At 37.8% G+C, this 19429-nt stretch overlaps 1 protein-coding gene across 1 annotated transcript in view; it reads left to right on the forward strand.

The window, feature by feature from the left end:
* The window catches only part of Cntnap4 (contactin associated protein like 4), a 292183-nt gene that overhangs the window by 239466 nt on the left and 33288 nt on the right, over positions 1-19429 (forward strand). Inside the window, exons 16-17 of the mRNA XM_005345710.2 lie at positions 7580-7750; positions 8338-8556. Coding sequence (XP_005345767.1) covers positions 7580-7750; positions 8338-8556 — 390 coding nt within the window. The remainder of the gene's footprint in view (positions 1-7579; positions 7751-8337; positions 8557-19429) is intronic.

The following is a 19429-nucleotide window of genomic DNA, read 5'->3' on the forward strand; positions in this document are numbered from 1 at the left end:
CCTTCCTTCCTTCCTTCCTTTCGTCCTTCCTTCCTTCCTTCCTTCCTTCCTTCCTTCCTTCCTTCCTTCCTTTTTTCCTTTCCCTATTTTCTTAACATTGTCATCTTATCATCCTCTATCTTTTATTCTCCCTCTCCTCTCCTTTTCTTTATTCCATGCATTATTTCCATTTATTTAATAAAAAATTGAATGTATTTCTTAGAATACTTAAAATTTAAACAGTAGGAATTATTCCAAGCTTTTCAGTGGCTACAATGACAAAGGAAAGTGTATAATTTTTAGTAGGTATTGATTGATAGTATACATTATACTATGGGGTTATGGGAGAGAGAGAGGGGGAAAGAGAGAGAAATAGAATATGCTTATGGCGTGTTCTTGGTATTTACATTTTCATGGAAACAGAAGCCAATAATCCAGGAAAGTATATGTTATGATAGGTGCTAACAGGAGCTGTGAAAAAAACAAGGGTATAATTAATGCAAAATAAAGGGAATTTTAAGCAAGAAGATTGTTAAAGGACCATTAAGAAAGCAACATTCAAATAAAGACAAGACTGAAGAGACTAAGGAAACAAGGCTTGTGTGTATCTTTGCAAGAGTCTCAAAGCAAGAGGAACTCAGAGCAGTGATTCAGATAGGGACATAGCTGACATAGATTTATAAATGCATGGATTCATGTAACAAAGTGCTGGGGGGAATGATGCATGACTAATAAATGCTCAGAGATAGATATTGGGGTTCAACCTGAAAGTCCAACTAAAACAGCCGTCCACTGACTCTTACCTCTACCTCAGTCCAAAAATGGCGATCCTGCCTCCAGGAATCTCAGAGTGAGACTGAGTCTGAGAGCTGTCTCTTCCCGTTTTATAATCCTTTTTAGTTCTCGGATTAAAGGCATTCACCACTACTGTCTGGTTTCTATGGCAAGCTAGAGTGTCTACTGGGATTAAAGGTGTGTGTTATTGCTGCCTGGTCTATAAGGTTGGCCAGTGCTGCTCTTTTATTTTTCTGATCCTCAGGCAAGTTTTATTTATTAAAATACAAGTGAAATGCCACTACAGGGCACAGTGAGCGAGCTAAGAATGGCAAGAATGCCAGCGAGGAAACTGGTGGTCATATCTGGGAAGATTTAGACGTCACTATTTTTCAACATCAGTGATCCTGGAGAACATTAGCGAGTTCTGAGTTGAGGGTTCTTATGATTTATCTTTTAGTGAGACTCAGCAGGATAGGATCAAAGGAAGATGATGAGTGATATGATGCCGCATTATTAATTATGCTGAAAGATCATAGTGGCTTGGAGTATGGTGCAATGATGAGAGGCATGATGTGGGTATTGTATAGAGGGGGGGATTAATAAAGTTTGCTGACGAATTGGTGTCATTTTCAAGAGGAAAGGCTAAGAAAATGATAGAGATGTGTTTGACATAATAGTTAAAGGCATTCAATACATGGAACTGGCATGTATTGAAATGGAAAAGGCTATTTACAGGGTCAAGAAGATATAATTATTGGAAGGAGTTTCAATTTTAGACCTCTAAAAGCCTAGATGTCATCGTAACTTGAAATAGAGATGTGGTGTTGTCATGTTGAACAGTCCAGGCTTGAGACATATAGTCATATAGAATAAATAGGTTTACAGCCACAAAACAGAGTTATTGTGGATGGAGCTGTGTAGTGGCAGAGTCTTGGGATATTTCCACAGTGATCAGTTGAAGTAGATGAAGAGGAGGAAGGAAGACTGAGAATTATGTATCACCAGTGAGAAAGACAGAAAAGTGTGGGCATCCTGAACTCCAAGCGAAGGAAGTGCTTCCGGGGAGAAAGTACAATCAATTATGTTAAATGTTGATAGCTTATGTAAGGAAGGAATTGTGACAACTGAATTGAACAGTGTGGAGATCATCACTGACATTGACAATGGCTTCTTTAGGAGAGTTACGGAGCTATGCGTGGGAGATCAGAGCCTAGAACAGACCCAGAAAAGCAGTGGGATGTGAAACAATGGGGAAATTAGTAGTGGGTGGGAAGAACGTAACATTGCAGAATTTGTTTTGTAAGATGGGAGAATTAATATCACGGTTGTACTGAAAGAAGAGACCAGATATAGAAAAGTTTGGAATAGGAACAGTTTGGGATTGTACTGAGAGGCTGCAGAGTGTAGCGAGTGCTAACAGGGAAGAGGAAGGTAAGGCGGGTGATTAGAGAATGTCTCTTTCCCTTTCTAATTATAGAGAAGTTTAAGGATGAAACATGGGAATTTGGATGCTTGGAAACAGGGCAGGTGCTAAGTCACCCTCCCAGATCATGGGATTCATGTAAAGCGTAAGCCATAAATGGCGCTGGCAAATTAGCATATAGTGTTCTCACTTAGCCTTGTACTTGATCCAACAAATGTTTACATAGCGTGTCCTTTAAAGGTTGTTTATACTTAAGCCCAAATAAAGATTGTAAGCCACGTACGCAGAGGTCCTTGGATAATAAATAATGTAATAGCTCTTATTTTGGGTGAGTATGGTCAATGAAGTCTTCCAACAAGTTAATTAATATATAAAAATGCATTGGAATAAGAATCTGATGTGTCTGACTATAAATGGTTGAAGGACCAAAGTATGATAACTTAAAAACAGTGGTGGTCTACTATAAAGTATGTATTATGCAATTACAGAAAGATGGTAGGAGGTCTTTTTACAGTCCATGAGAGGATTAAAACATTTTAACAACATTCTCAGGCAATATTCTGAGTATGAAGCTATTTTCTGACAGTAAATGTATGAGTAAAAGAACTTCTTTTTCATTGGCATCTGCTTGATAGGAAGCTGTTAATTTATGCTTATTTATTGTGCTTCTACCAAAATATCTATTTCATGTTACTTAAATACCTAGGTTTGGTTATAAGTGATTGATGATTTTTTTTTCTCAAATGAGTAACTCGACTCAAAGCTTACTGCTTAAGTATACATGTTAATGTAGGGAATTAATATTGGGTAGGTGAGATATATTTTGCATTTGATATATGTTCTTCTTCATATACTAGAATGTTGTCATTGGATAGTTCAACATAAATTGCTTGAAACAAAAGAGAATGTGACTTATGGAAAGATCTTTATTTCTGGTATCTCACATAACCTTATACATTTTCCATTGTCACTCTGATCTTCATAGGAATGAAGGACATATAAGCAACACTAAACTTAAACAAACTTAAATGAACATTAGTAACCTTGTTCACAATTTTATACACCCTCTTATACCTAGAATGAAAGTAGTTGGTTGTTTGCATCAAAATTTCATTCTTTGTGAATGGAGATGAAGGAGGAGTGGATGGGGAGGGGGGTAGATGAGAAAGGGGAAGAAGTCGAAATTGGTTGGTATGTAAAGTAAATAAGTGTTATTTGAATAAAAAGAAAAAAATTCATTCCTGGGGCTGGGGAGATAGCTCAATCAGAAAATGTTTACTGTACAGGTGCAGGCAATTTAATTCAGTTCCAGCACCCAAAAAAGTCCTGTGGGAGCAGAGATGGGTAGACACCTGGGACTTGCTGGCCAGACAATCTCTTACTCAGTTTGGTCCATGAGCTTCAGGGGTCCTGCCTGCAATGAGAGATCTTGTTTCAAAAACAAAGTGGGCAGATCCTGGAGAATGACAGCCGAGGTTGACTTTTGGCCACATGTGTATGTATGCTTGTTTGTGGCCATGCACACACACAGAAATATATATATATGCACACTTTGCCAACACAAATACGATTTTTCCAGCCTTTTGCAAATTAAGTTTGTATGTCCTTGAAAAATTAAATAATATGTACGTGTGTGTCTTTCCCTTTGTTACTGATATCCACTTTTGCATAAAATTATAAAATTATTATAAGAATAATAAAAAATATGCTTCAGATTATTTGTAAAAGCCCTTTGATTGCAAAGGCAATCTCTGCTCTGCTTTTGTAAGAGGTAAAAATCATGCCAACTATGTTGAACATGTTGGCGGGGACAGCAGGGATATTTTACTGTATGCAAACACTCATGAATAACATCGCTCCCTTTTTAACTGGTCTATCACCCACACACTGTGATTCTCCCCAGCCAGATTTCATTTGCTCCACCCTCATTTTTACATATATGGATTTCAGTGGGGGTTCAAAAATTGTTGAAAATAATACAGACATGCTAAAAAGAGGCACCAGTGAATTATTAAACCAATACTTCAGTTTTTGTATTCCAATGAAACAAGATGTAATTAAGCTTGGTGTTTCATTTCTGTTAAGAAATTTATATTTTTAAGCTAATTTTAATGGCTTATAAATATTTAGAAGACACAATTGACTGGTAAAATACTTCTCATCAATATTTTAATATTACATATATATGAAATTTACTTTTAAGAAAGAATTCTTATCACTCACTTCCCTCAATTTCATTTCAATAATCCTAAGAAAAATATTACTTTTTCAAGAATTCTTTTTTAAAAGCTATTCTACTTATGAGAGAACTAAATGCTTAGTAACTTTTTAAACTACACTTAGTGTTAAATAGTGCTAAATTCTAATTCCTTAAGGGGCTTTATAAAAATGTTTACACATGAAATCAAATACTTATTACATGTTCTTTTTTTGCATAAATAAGTACATTGACTCTGATTTAGAATGGATACATATACCTTTATAGACACATACATATTGTACAGTTATGAAAATTTAAAAGAACTTAATTTTTCTCTGATTCACATTGTTTTAATTAGGTAATATTTAATTACTAATTAGCTAATTATCACTAAGTATTAATATTATAGAATAATGCGTCTTGATGTGTCGTTTGTGCGTATCCATTTATGCTTGTGTGCACACGCACACAGAGACCAGAGGTTGACATCACGTGTTTTTCTCAGTCACTCTCCACCTTGTTGTCTGAGAAGAAGGTGTCTCTCGCTGAAGCTGAAGCTCACTTATCTCCCCCATCCTAGCCCTGGAATTACAGAAGCATGCTGTCACACCGGAATTTAATACACGGGTGCTGAGGATCCGAACTCAGGCCCTTGTGCTTACATAGCAAGTGTTTTACTGACTGGTTCATCTCTACAGTCTAGCCATTTATGATGTGTTTTCATTGAAATGATTAAAGAGAGCATCTTATTTGCCTGGCAATAAATGATGCAGTGTTTCAGATCTGCTCCTGGACAGCGTAGGGACTCTCTAATCCCCTTCTTTACAGACTCCCCTTGCAAGGATTTACAATTTACTGCTATTGCTACAGATCTCTACCTCTCCTCCCTTCTCTTAGACTACCCAGATTCTCTTGGGTGCACAGGAAATACGGAGATGAGGCTTCACACGCCATTGTACACCATCCCATCAATATTCACAGTGGCCTTGGCTTTCTTTGTAATTTTCTTGAATTAGCAGTAATTTCTTAATCTCATGAAAGGTTCTTTCCTCATTCACCACCTATTGTGAATTTGTAAAGTGGGGTTTCCTAACTAAGCAAAATGTATTATTGTGTGTAAGAGTGTTTTAGCTTCCTAAAGCAATAAATTGTTTTCAATAGCCTGAGAGCACTTACTGTATAGAGGGAATTAATTCAAAGACTGTCCTTCAGTTTCAACCATTCCCTGAAGTCTTCCATATGAAGCTCTATTGGGTTAGTTATAAATACAATATGTAGCAAACAAAACCTTGATTTTATAGTATATAATATAAAAATATATTACATAATTTAAGCCTGAGTCCTGATCATTCCCTTCCTAAGCACATGAGATCATATTTAGTAGGATCCCATAATTTAAAGTTACATATTTATTTTGACCTTATATCTAGCATTTTAAGAGAAAGGCATGTCACCCCTTGTTTTTAAAGGAGATCCGGTTAGCACGTTAAAGGGCACAGATGTACTTTTATCCCTAAGTTGACATTTTTCATTTTGTGCATATTTTCATAGACTAAGATCCAAGGGTCTGATATACAGATGTAACTATCGAAAGGATGCAAGACAGAGCCTTGACAGAACTCAGATAATGTGTAAGTTAGCTTAGCTAGAGGGACATGGTGAGATCTCACAGACTACGTTTTTTCCCAACTACATACACGCAGTTTTAAATTGTCCACATACAACAGAAATTTGACTTTTGAGTCAAACCCACATGAAAAACAGAAACAAAGCAAAGAATCAAATAGTAGACTTGTGTGCTGTTCTTCCCAGTGTCAACAGAGAAGAGAACATTTCAAGGGCAGGTGGAGACAGTCACGTTTGTGACTTCCAAGTAGCGGGATCTCTGCTCTTTGCTAAGATGAAGTCTTTCTTTAGAACAACAGTTTCTGACTCCGGAGGACCAGGCTATCCTTCCTGGAGGAAGGTAATTTAGCTAGGAGGTTGTTAATCCTTGATGAGAGGGTGGGTGGAGTGGCTTCTCACTAAGGATGCCTAGTTCTAGCTGATGAGCTGAGAACTGCTGGCGGCAGCTGAGGCACATAACTCATTTTTTTTTCTGGATAATTCTCCATATCAGCTCAATATATCCAGCTGGATTTCATCCTGGCGGCTCTGCCTTTGAATTTATATTTCATTTTCCATATTTCTTCCTACATATCAGTCGAATATTTCTTTCTAAAGAAAAGTTGCACATATCCACCAAAGAAAGTGAAGATGAATGCACTGCGTTTAGACAGAAAATATAATTAACTTCGTTTTTTTAAAGATTTATTTCTAGGTCTCATTACATGTCTGTGTGTATGTTGGGGGGGGGGGATGGGTTGTTCTGAGTTGAGGTACCTATGGAGGCCAGAAAAAGAGACTTGGATATCCTGAAGCTGGAGTTACAGGGCTGTTATGAGCTCCATGATGTGGGGGGATGGAACCAAATTTGGGTCCTTTGCAAGATGAATACACAGCCTAAACTACTGATTCACTTCTCCAACCCATACAAGTTGGTTTGTTTCCTCCATCTCTAAACTGATGTTCCAAACCCTTTCACATTTCCCACCTCTTTCTCATATTGAGTATTTGTAAGTGTTTAGAGAAAGTTTCTTCATCTACCCCCCTGTTATGAGCAAGGAAAGGAATGGCTTCCGAATGAAAGAATCTTTTTTCTAACAATAGTCGTGCTGCATAAACAAAGTGTGTTTGGGTCCTTAACTAACGGAGACTGTAGAATGTCAATCTCAGGGTGAGATTGGCAAGGTCGTTAATGGGAGGAAGAGCAGGTTGCGAGGATCTGCTATAGAAATTTTTTGAGTCAAAGTAACTAGGTGTTTAAACTTTCAAGATGCAAAAATGTTATGTAATTAGTCAAGGTTTAGCAGATTCTTTATGTATCACTTTAGCTGAGGATAGGATTTTGGATGCAAGTGTGTTTTCTTGTTTTGGGGGCATTTCTGTATGAACCTGTAGGCTGGAAAGAATCCAGGGCTTCAGCCCTTGTAGAGGCTCTCACCCTGGGCCTGTACTCTGTACATGGCAAGAGAAGTGGTTTTATACGAAATTTGTGATTTTTTTTAAACAGGCACAATGCTAAGTGGAAAAATGACAGTTATGGTTACAGTATTCTTTGTATGGCATGAATTTGTTCTTTTTTGTGGTTTTTGAAACAGGGCCATTTTGGAATGCAGCTTCCTTTAATACTGAGGCTTCCTACCTCCACTTCCCCACATTCCATGGGGAGCTCAGTGCTGATGTGTCCTTCTTTTTCAAGACCACAGCCCTATCTGGGGTGTTTCTAGAGAACCTGGGAATCACCGACTTCATACGGATAGAACTACGGTGTAAGTGTCCTTTCTAGAAAGTCTTGGGATACTTTCATTTAGTCCTGAATTCTTCAGTTGACACTTAGAAGCTCATACCTCTTGGGAAAAAGATCTGCTTTGCAAGAAAATAATTTAAGTGTTAATTCAGTAAAAATATTGATAAATGCATTAGCAGTGGAAAAAGTTTTTAAATTTTCAGTTAAGGACTAATATTAATTACAAAATTATTTAATGAACCACTTATTATTTTGATGTATTCAGTCTTCTATTGATAGCACAATATCAAATGCATGTTTCATGCTGTTAAGTTATATAAACTTTGAATCAATGAAGCAATTATTTTGTATAATCAATTACAGATGCTAGTTTTGTGCTCTCTAAAGAGTCTTCATCTTCATCAATATGAAAAATTAGTTAGAGGGTGAACTTTTAAAAATTCTGTTATTTTACCACAAAATATATCTTACTGTGTCCTTCCACAGTAAGATGTGGAGAGTTAGATCTGTTTGGATGCCGTTGCTCCCTGTGTCTGATGATTGCTGTGTGGTGTTGTCTTAAGTGTATCGGATACTCATCTGGAAAAGCCTCACTTCTGCTCTCTCCAGCACCCACAACAGTAACCTTCTCATTTGATGTGGGCAATGGACCTTTCGAGATCTCGGTGCAATCACCCACGCACTTCAATGACAACCAGTGGCATCACGTGAGAGTTGAAAGGAACATGAAAGAGGCATCACTTCAGGTGGATGAGCTCTCGCCAAAGATACAAGCTGCTCCCACCGATGGCCATGTCCTTCTACAGCTCAACAGTCAGCTCTTCGTGGGTAAGTTGCTTTTTCAAAAAATAAAAAAAAAGTAAAACATTGAACGTATGCTGCATGTCCAGCGATGAGCGACTATAAAATAATCCCAACCTGAAAAATGATGACAAAGAACTAGTAGCAAAAACGAGCAGTAATTATTGAAAACCCAGATTCCAGTCTGGGCCAGGTACCCCATTCCTTCTCCTTCCTAATAACCTACTCGTGCAATAGGTATTATACCTATCCGAGAGAGAGAGAGAGAGAGAGAGAGAGAGAGAGAGAGAGAGAGAGAGAGAGAGAGAGAAGTTAAGAGACTCAAATATCTCTGCGACAATATCCTCATTCTGCATACTTGCCTCCTTAATATATAGCGGCTGCATGATTTGTTAAAGCTTGTGTATTACATTTAGGGCTATTAGTGTGATCTTCGAAATGTTTATTTCTTTCCTCCCAGAAATGAAAGGCCCTTGTAATGGCAGCCAATGCCAACTGCTGATGTTTCTCAACCTGTACAATTAACACCCAAACTAGGCTGATGGTAGGAAAGAAAAAAGAAAGACGGTACTCAGCTTCAACAGCTTCTTTTCTACTTTGCCCATTTTTTTCCAGCTCTCTCCTGATACCTTGCTTTATAGTGTCTCCCCCAATGTCCATTGACTCAACATTTACAAGGCGCCAGACTGGAATTCCTCTCCATGTGTTTAATTTTCCTTGGCTTCTTTGCTAATTACTTTGCAGAAGTTACGTACCATGAAGTTCAAGGATTATCTTTTATTTGATCCCAACTCATACATTTTAATGTAAACAAAGACCCAGAGACACGATAAGGCAGGATAAATGATGAATTATCAGAAATTATACTCCAGACATCTTCAACTGCTATATTTAGAACAGAATTCATCAGCTTCCTGCTTACACCTTCTGTTGCCTAACAATGTTATTAGCACCCTTTCACTGAAAGGGATGAGCTTGCTTGTGACATATCTGAAAAGACATATTTTGGTCTACTAATAAATTTATGTCCTCATTATTTCCATTATGTATTTTTTCCCTGAAAACAAATGTAATGACTAGCTTCCGCAACTGAAGTACCCTAGTAGACAGTCTCCTCACAAGCTTGTGGTCACTCAGTTGGCTTATTTAAGAGTATAAAAACAACAAAGTACACCTGAGCAGGAATATATAACTTTTCTCTTAATGTCATACTGTAAGCTCAGTCAGGAAACGAGCATAGATATCTCTTGAATTTAAAAAAAAAAATGAGAGATGGTCACAACAAAAAGGACTGCAATTTAAAATCTGTCAGTGGCTTGGAAATAGCCTTACTATTCTTGGAAATTGAGAAGGCTGAAATTGTCCTCAACGTTTTCAGTGAAATATGCTGCAGTTTGCCTGTAGATGACCTTTCCTCCTTGGGAGGGATCTCAACTTCCCAGAGATGGCATCACTATATATTGTACCTGATAGGAATCCTGGCCTTAATTTGATTTCTGGTGCCAGTAATGAAGTAGCATATGACATCAGAAAACTGCTTGGAACCGGCTCAGGTCTTTTGCTATCAATCATATGCAATAATTTGAATAAGGATCGAAGAGGTTTCATCTTTATGGAGGCAATTAGTCGGGCCTTTGACATCTCCATATGTGTTCAGGCTTAAAGTGGCTTTGTCGCTGCAAAATTTTAACAATGGAAATCTTGATGATGTTTAAATCAAAGGCAGTGGGGGAAAATAGATCTCTGCCAAAAAAAAAAGTTCTATTTTCAATGAATTAAGATCTTCATTTGTACTTACTGGTAACTGGGGATACAATGACATGATGTAGTGTAATGATACCTGACTATCAAAATGCCACCTAAGGGGCTGCTTTTGTTGCTATGCCTACCACCGAGCAGACCACTCCCAGGAGAAGACAGCTTTCTAGTTCACATAACAACGCGCACACACAAAATATTAGTCTTCCAATTTACAATACCCTATCAAACAAATCACGATATATCTTTCTTTCTTATTTTTTTTTAGGTTTGCCAATAAAGAGTTTTTGCCTTATAGGCAGACTCCATGAGAGACAAATTATAATTAAAAAGGTTACACTGAATTAGAGCTCAGTGGGTGGCATACTAGCAAAAATTCGCAGTAATTAGAGGGGGTTTAATGAAGCACTTGCTATGAGCAAAAAGTCCTCTGCGGCCCTATGAGTGTATTTCAGTAGAAGAGGTAAGAGTAGTCAATGGTGAGAATGAAAGGAAGATATGGTACATATGTATGTATACATGTTTATATATGCATGTATACCACACACATGCACACACACACACACACGTATCCTTCAATGATGAAAAAAAGTAAAGTAGAAATGGAACCTGGAGAAGTGTGTGTCGGGCATTGATTAGTGTTGGGAGTTTCCATTTCAAACTGGGGTGTGGGGAGATGTTAACCCTTGAGTTGAGCCCAGAAGAAGCAGACTAGAGATGAACTTCTCAATGGTAGCATCCTAAGTGGTGATAGTGAGTGCAACAGAGCTCAGGAACAGGACTAAACCGATGTGGCTGGAAAAAAATGAATGTGAGGGAACGCAGCGGGAAGCCAGGTCGAGCTATGCACTGGATCATGGAAGGCCCTTGCAAGGAAAATGCATCTAATGCTAAGGGATGCCAAAACCTAGCTTCTTTCTTTCTCTAATTCCCATTTACTGCCACAAGGGAAGTGGACGGAAGGAAAGCAGTGGGAGCAGGCTATTGCAGATCTGCATGACAGCTCTCAGCAGCCCCAGTTGACATAGATGTGTTGAAGCACGGCAGGACCATGTTTTATATGTAGCTGCTTACAACTTGCAAACAGATTGATTGGCTGTTACTGTCAGCATTTGTTGACTTTCCCATAACGAAATTCTCACTTGTAAGGTGCTTCCTTGTGGGTCTCTCAGTTCCTCATAATGCTTCCTAGTTTTCAATTTCATTTTCCTGTGAGTTTTTCTTTTTTCTCCCTTTATTTGAATTCACGGCAGTGATTAAAGTTGTTCCCTGGCCTCACATCTCCAACAAGACCCAGTCTATTGAAGGAAAGCTGCGAAAACATCACACAGCCTTTCTCCCCTTCTAACAAAATCCCACCAGTGCTGTGGTCATATGCTCACCAGGAAACCTGGCTTTTCCATTCATAGAGTGTGTTTAACACACGTTATGTGTCAAGGGTCCATTTGCTTGGGAACTCTTGCTTCGCATACTAATAAATAGGAGAGTTAAGTCTCCTTCCCTCCTCAGAGTTGGTGGTTATATGGGTGACTGAGAATCTCTGCATTAATACAATGTAATTGATTTTCTGGTTGAAATTTTAAAGGGTAATTTAATACCCTTTACTTACAAGTTCGAGAGTTTAATTTGTAGTTCATCCATCCATCATAGGAATGATTATGACTAATCAGTATTTTCAAGTGTGCATAATGACTGTCATTTATATTTGGGTGTAGGGACAAACTAGTGAAGTCAACATGATTGTGGAAAGTAAGGCTGCAGCTTTCAGCATGGCTTTATTCTAATAAAGATCCTTTAAGGGTGGAGAGTGGAGAAAATAAAAGTATTTGAATTCATATGGAAGCCCAAGCATAGACACGTGAAAAAAGTGGAAGTCTAACTTAGGTGTAGTCTGAGAGTGATTTATTCACCGGTCCAGCATTTAGCTGCAAAAGTGCTTCTTGCATGGACACAAGTCTATAGGAAGTTAGAGTTGCTTCATCTGCTTGAAACGCAAGAAATTTCAATAGTCTTTTGGAAGCTGTTTCTTGATGTTAACTAAGTCAATATATATATATATATACACAAATAGAAGTTGCAGATTTCCCAATGTATCTTAATTTGACCAATCATTTTCTCCTTTTCACGGACCAGCATGCTGACAGTGTTCACTGACATTACATGCATATGAGATTTTAAAATTTTTAAATATTGAAAGTTTTCATCAGCTCTTCGCAGTGGCTGGTTGTATTGAGATAGCATAAAAAATTAAATGTGTTTACCCAATTGTTTGCCCCACCCCTGCCTCTGAAGACCAACCAGACAGTGTGTTTGCACTACAGAGCAGAATTTTAAGCGAGAGCAGTGCTCTCACTTCCGAGGAAAACCAGTAGAAATAGACAGATAAAACACCTGAAAGTTGTGAGCTGCCCGGGCAACAGCTGTTTGTGACAACTGAAACTGAAGTCAGGTAGTGATGGATACAACCAGAGGTGTTCTACGCTAAGAGGTGAGAAACAGGCTGGCTTAGGTAACGTCAGAATAGTTATCATCACCTAAAGTGACTCCAAGATGCTGTTCTCACTGGAGGATGGATAAAAATGAACAAAACTTTTTGAAGCAGGTGTATGATTATTAGGTTGGAAACTACAGCATCAATATGACAGACATCTCCTTTCCCCTCAAAACTCCCAAACATCATATCAGGTTGCTTCTCATAATGAAAAATGATGGCCCATGTGTTCTCAGCCCCAACTCTCTTTATTTGATGATGCGTGGATTTGAACCCAGGTCCTTGAACATGCAAGTCAAGTGGTCTATCACCAAGCCATGTCTTCAGCCGGTCCCTCTCCGTTCTTGTTCTTACTAGAGGCAGCATGTCTTTACCACCCCTTTCTTATTCTTTCACTGGATGTGCATGTATACACATGTGTGTGATTCATGAAACACCTTACACCATCCTACTCAGAAATGCTGCCCATCACCTCGGGGAGGCTGAAGATGCTCAGCGTGTTGAGCCTTTGTCCTTGACCTTGATAGAACACCGAGAACAAAGGGATAAAGGTCACTGCTGCTTGCGCTCACCAATGTTCTCTGACCACGGAAATGATGGGGAGAAAAGAATCAATCATTTTTTTTTTAAACTGCAATGTGACAGTGGTCATTTTCTATTTCGGTTTGTAAACTCAGCATTTTCCCCCCCCAGAAGCTTCTTAAATTAGGCCTGAATTGATTTTCATTCTACCAGCCCTGCAATTTTCGTTTCCTGTCTAAACTCTTTCACTGACAAGTTTCCACACAAGTTAAACTCCATTGGAATAGTCGGGGAGGAGGGGTGGAAGGAAGGACCCCTGACTTAGGGAGGAGTCATTTATGTCACATTTGGATTGCATCAAATCAGCAAACACATGGTGCAGGCAGTCTCTAAATGTCCCACACAACGGTTGATACTGGAATCAGTATACGAATCACATTGAGGCTGCAAGCTGTAGTTCTTTATATTGGTTCTCTGTACAAAAGTGTATCCCTCGTGATCTTTTGGGAAATCCAAAATAACCAATACAAAGATATATTTCTTTAGTAATTTCAAGATTGGATATTACAAATTCTTCCTTGCAAGTTTGAGGGAGAAAATGAACGTGTGCTTGTATTCTGCTGGGTGAATATGAAAGACTATAATTACTTGATCATAGAACTTGCATGGATTGACCAGGTGATGTAGCCATGTCTCCATTGATCATAAGAGTTATACAGTTTATGAGGTGGCTATTCGTATTTGTTTCTCATTTCTTACCGGGTCACCCTTCTTCTAAATAGTAATTTTTAAAAATTCTTTCCCTGTTTTGGCTAAGTCTTTGTCATATAAGTTTATCATCAGTATCTTCTAACTTGTTATAAATTCATATTTTTATGTTGTTAAAAGTGCCTTGAAAATGCAAGTTATTAATTATGACGCATTCTTAATATTTTCTTTTTGGACTTTCATTTTTGATATGCTAAAATATAGTCATGCTAAGAGACTATCAAATAGTCTTACTGTAATAATTTTCAATTCAGTCTTATTTTCTTTGATAGTAATTGTGTTTCTTCATTAAAAATACAGTTTTCCCGGTTTATTTCTTTTGTGTGTTCATATCATTTGTTTTTAGGCATTTTATTTCTTTCCTTGGAGTACTTTTTTATTATCTGTCTGAAAACCTCTGAGTAGACTTTTCTATCCTCAGTGGGAAGACCTTAACGACCCTTGACTGAAAACAAAATCTTAAGAGTAGAGCATACAACTGTGTACCTGATACTGCTAACAGCTCATTTCTTTGAAATATACTCTATATGTTCAATACAGAGAGCTATGATTTAGGCAAAGAAACCAAAGTGACTTGCTCTTTGCCAGAGCAATACCCACTGTGCCATGTTTGGTTCAGGCAAGAGACCGGACATTCTGCCTATGACAGTCTTTCTTATACAAACTGCTTCATTCAACCACAGTAGTTCTTTGAGCATGGGGGACAATGGTCTCGTTCCTTCCGTGCTCCTGGAACTCTGTACAATTTTTTTTAACAAAAATAAATCAGCCAGACTTTTTGTTTTAATGGACCTTTAAAAATAACAGTGCTAATGCTGATAAGATAGACTAGTTAAGACTGAAGCAGGAGGATTATAAATTTCAGTCTAGCCTGGACTAGAAAGCATGACTGTCTCAAAAACAAATAAACAAAACCAAATAAATACTGTTATTTAACATGTAGTCTTTTGGTTTTTTTTTTCCTTTTGTTAATTTAAGAGTTAGCATCAAGGCTGGGAAGTGGCTAGCGATAAAGAGCATTTGCCTAACTAGAGTGTTACTTCACTGATATGAGGGGGGGGCCTTGAAAGTGTGTTATCTGTGTTGAAATTTTTACTATCTGTAGTATGTAATACACTTTTTATATAGTTGAATATGTTCATTTTACAGTGTTTTCCTGTCCTTGGGTTCATTCTCCAGCACTCATAAATCAGTGCTTCCAGCACTGGGAAGGTAGAAGCTAGAGAGTTGGAAATTTAAGGTCATCCTTGGCTACTTTTGAGGCTAGCCTGGGATAAATGAGACTAGGGGTATCTGCCAGCCTGATCTACAGAGCGAGTTCCAGAACAGCTGGGTCTACACAGTGCAACCCTGTCTCAAAACAAAACAAAAACAGACTCTGACCATTCTAAATTTTTTATAAACATGAAATAAAAATGGAACTCTGTACAATTAAGATCACTATTTGACATAACTAAAGCTAAGCTTCTAGCGTGGCACTCTTCTGTAGTTCAGATCACTGTTTCTGCAGGGCTCTCTTCCCCCAGGATGCTGTGCTGGGATCAGGCTCTAGATTCCAAGCACTTCTAACCCCTGGCATGGTTCTGAGCCCAGCTTGTATGCCCTGCTGATTTCTTGCTCTAGATGGGCTTGTGGCTGGGACTTGATCTGTCTTCCTCTACCACAGTGTCAAGATCAGAGGGAGCCTATCATTTTTATAGGCTTGCATTTAAAGACACCTATAGCAATCGTGAGCTCCTTCAGTCTCTAAGGATGCTGGGGCAATGAAGTTGTTCTCATTATCCTCAATAATAATCGAGAAGAGCGCGTGAATAGTTTGTCTTTTAAAACAATCAAAATTTAATCTTAAAGGTCTTCTTGCCACAAGTAATGGCAAATTGGCCTATGAAAGAGCTGGCTCCAATTCTGTGACAAAAACACTTGTCACTTAGAAGAATTTTCTGAGAACAACATATGTGTTGGAAGGATAAAACCAACATGTAGTCCTAATTCATTTCCTACTCAACACCTAGCCAGGTATTTAGGTCTGAGACCTTGGTATTGTCATGCGTGTGGAATGGTTCAGTTAAATTCAATCACACAGAAAGGTTATTCATTCACGGCACAAGCTACTCAGTGTTTGTAAAGTTCCGGAATTCATTATGTCTGATCCAGCATGGCAAGTAAATTGATAGAAAATTAATTGGAAGATAGTTCCCAACAAAATAGCTCAGCAGAAACATCCAGAATCAATTAATCAAACCGCAGCTCATTTTAATTGGACATACTCTAACCCTGGAAAGGCACGGCAATCTTTAATTAAGCTTTCAAGCCCAATCCTATCTACATGGGACATGCTTCTCAGAAGAGTTCTGTGACTGACTGGAAACCCAATGGTACAGTTACAAATCCTCAACCACACGCAATGGAGCTATGTCTAATTAGATATGATGTTTTCAATAAAGGTGGCATTAAAATAAGTTTATTAAATAAACATTAAACTCTTTGAAAGTGTGGAATTAAGAAGTCCTAGTTTCAAAGTTAGATGTTCATCACTATGACAATATTTAAGATTGTATTTCATATTATATCTGTATAGACATATATGTTAGTATGTTTTCTGTTAGTTACTCTATACTCTAGTATTATGCTAGTGTTTATTTCTATATATACATTAACATCAGGTAGTAATCGTGAACATCTCTCTCTGAATATATTAGCAGACTATTAGCTCTATGAGAACATGATCAAATACATATACTTTTCACATTTCCAGTATCAGATATGGGATCCCACAAAGAACTGCTCAATAAGGCACAGAGAATATAAATACAGTTCAAACCAAAGATGACTTAAGAAGAAAATGGAAATGTTTTCTTCTTTGACCTAATTTTGAAGTTGGGAGAAGTAAGAGTGTCTTGAGATAATGACCACACATATTTTAAACTAAATGTATTTATTCTGTTATTTCCTCATTATAACCACAAGTGTCTATATGTCTCTAACTTCTCTTAATATAAAATAAGTAAGAAAAAATAGTTAGAACAAATGAAAATGAACTACATTTAGTTGTGGAACCTATAGTTGCTTAGTTATTTATGCTATTAGAAGAATTGAAGAATCCCCCAATTTACAGTGATATCATATGTCAGAGCAACAGACAAAAACAAGGTGATTTTCTATTAGTGTATGCTATGAAATATGCACCCTATGGTTTTATGTAATGTAACGTGAAGGAATTAAATTACACCCAAATGCAGCTCTAGCTCCTCCAAAAGGTTCCCATGCCAAGGGTAATTTGGCATAGATGGTAAGAAAACTCTAAAAGTCTAGTAAAAATGCCAGAAGAATTGTGGGCAAGGAGATTGAGCCTCAGGTGTTTACTGAGTAAAGTTAGCAAATAGGTAAGCTAGATGGGATAAAGCCAAGATGAATAGCAACTTGATGTAGAAAGAAGAGAAATGTCCTGAGAACATGGGCAGGGGAGAGACTTTGAGAATTGCAGAAGATTGTTCAAATTTGGTAGGATTTAAACACAAAGACTGTTAGCTGTTCTAAAATTTTGGATAAAATCAAAACCTTCATTGACATACCCGAAAAGAATGCCTAGGGCTTTGTCTCTGTTCTCCTAATAACATAAATAATAGCTAAGGAACTCTAGGTTCAATGACTAAATATAGTATATGAGAGAGAAAGAGAGAGAGATTACAAAATGGTTTTCCCCTTTTCTTATTCTATATATAGTCCCTGTACTACCTATAGTATTATGCCACCCACATTCAGGGTGTGTCTTCTCTCTTAGTTCTTACTTCCTAGAAACATCCTCCCAAACACACCCTGAGGTATTCTCCATGTCTCAGTTCAATGGACTTGATAATATTGCAAACTGAAGGCTGGAAGGTGTTGAGCTCTCTATCACACTCTGCTCCCTCTGAAGTTACAGGTGACAAATTTGGCCCATGCCATCTGAAGCACTATGTGTCCTTTGCTGTAGAGGCATGCATGATATAAAATGAAGTTTGAATTTATTTTGACATTTTGTTTAAAGCAATCTGGATAGAGGTCATTGCATCTATAAATTTGATTTCTAAGTAGTGTGAATGCTCCTGAAGGTAAACATTCTTATCAACTCACTCTTCACAATCTCTCATTAATAAGCTATTATGAATTTATTCAGAAATGCTCTTCGATTTTGGCCTTCATTCTTCATCTCAGAGACCCAAGCATCTCTAGGGGTCAAAAGCTGACCCTCCTCAATTCTGGAGGAGTTCCCATCTCCCACTCTGATATTATGTGATTGAAGGAATGAATGGAAGGGTGGATACAGTAGTGACTGGTTATTGCACAATGGTGAGGTGTCAAGCATTTTTTTTCTATGTGCTATGCAGCAGTGACTGAAGTAGCCTGTCTGATGTGTATTCAGATAAAGGGATATATACAGAGCAAACTGTTGCAACGTAAAACTCCATAGATAATAATTTTTGTGACTTCTTTAAAAATCTGCACTAAATAATGTTGAATCTCGGAGAACAGTGAGAGTCTATGCGTTACTGTTAGATTGAGAGGCAGCCATGTGATTTAGAAGAGGATGAGATGAACTTGCTCTAGGAGAGGCTAATTCTCATTCTTTCCGCGGTTGGTAGTTACCTACAGTGTTTTGTCTAGGTCAGGACCCCTTGAGATTTCCCCGTTCCACATTAGCATGACTATTGATATTGCCAATGTCCAGGTCTTTTTTGGACAGTCCTATTGAGGTATCATAGATGTAATTTCCCGCGGTCTCTAAGAAACACAATCTCAAATACTTCCTTGTATTATGACTCTGAGAGTCTCTCACTCCCCCTTTTCTGTGATGTTACCTGAGCCTAAGGTGTTAGAGATTTAGGTGAAGTTTATCCACTGGGTCTGGGCTCCACACCATCTGATGATCTCTACATTATGACCTGTGATTTTCTTTAATATTGTCCATTTGTTAGAGAGAAGCCTTTTTTTTTTATATGAGTTGAGAACTTCACTTCTCTGTGGGAACAAATATGAGTTTTAGAATGCAGTTATAAATTAGGAACAATGGAAGTCTAGTAAAGTGATGGTAATAGATTTTCTCTTAAGATTCATAACCTTACAAGCCCCAGGTTGTTGTCTAGAGAGCTATTGGTTCCTACTAAAATGGGTACCACTATCGCACCACTATTCCCTCATCAGTTTCCTTTTCAAGTTCTCTTAAAATTAGTCTCAAGTACAAAACAGTGAATATTAGGTCAACTTGTAAGAAAATGTAAAATATACTAAAAAGTACAAGAAAAGTAATAATACTCAATAATCACCTTTTGGTGGATATTAAGTAAAAACTCATCCCTATGAATGTATTACTAAGGATTCCCA

Source organism: Microtus ochrogaster, chromosome 4 (assembly GCF_000317375.1).
Source record: "Microtus ochrogaster isolate Prairie Vole_2 chromosome 4, MicOch1.0, whole genome shotgun sequence".
Taxonomy (NCBI): Eukaryota; Metazoa; Chordata; class Mammalia; order Rodentia; family Cricetidae; genus Microtus; species Microtus ochrogaster.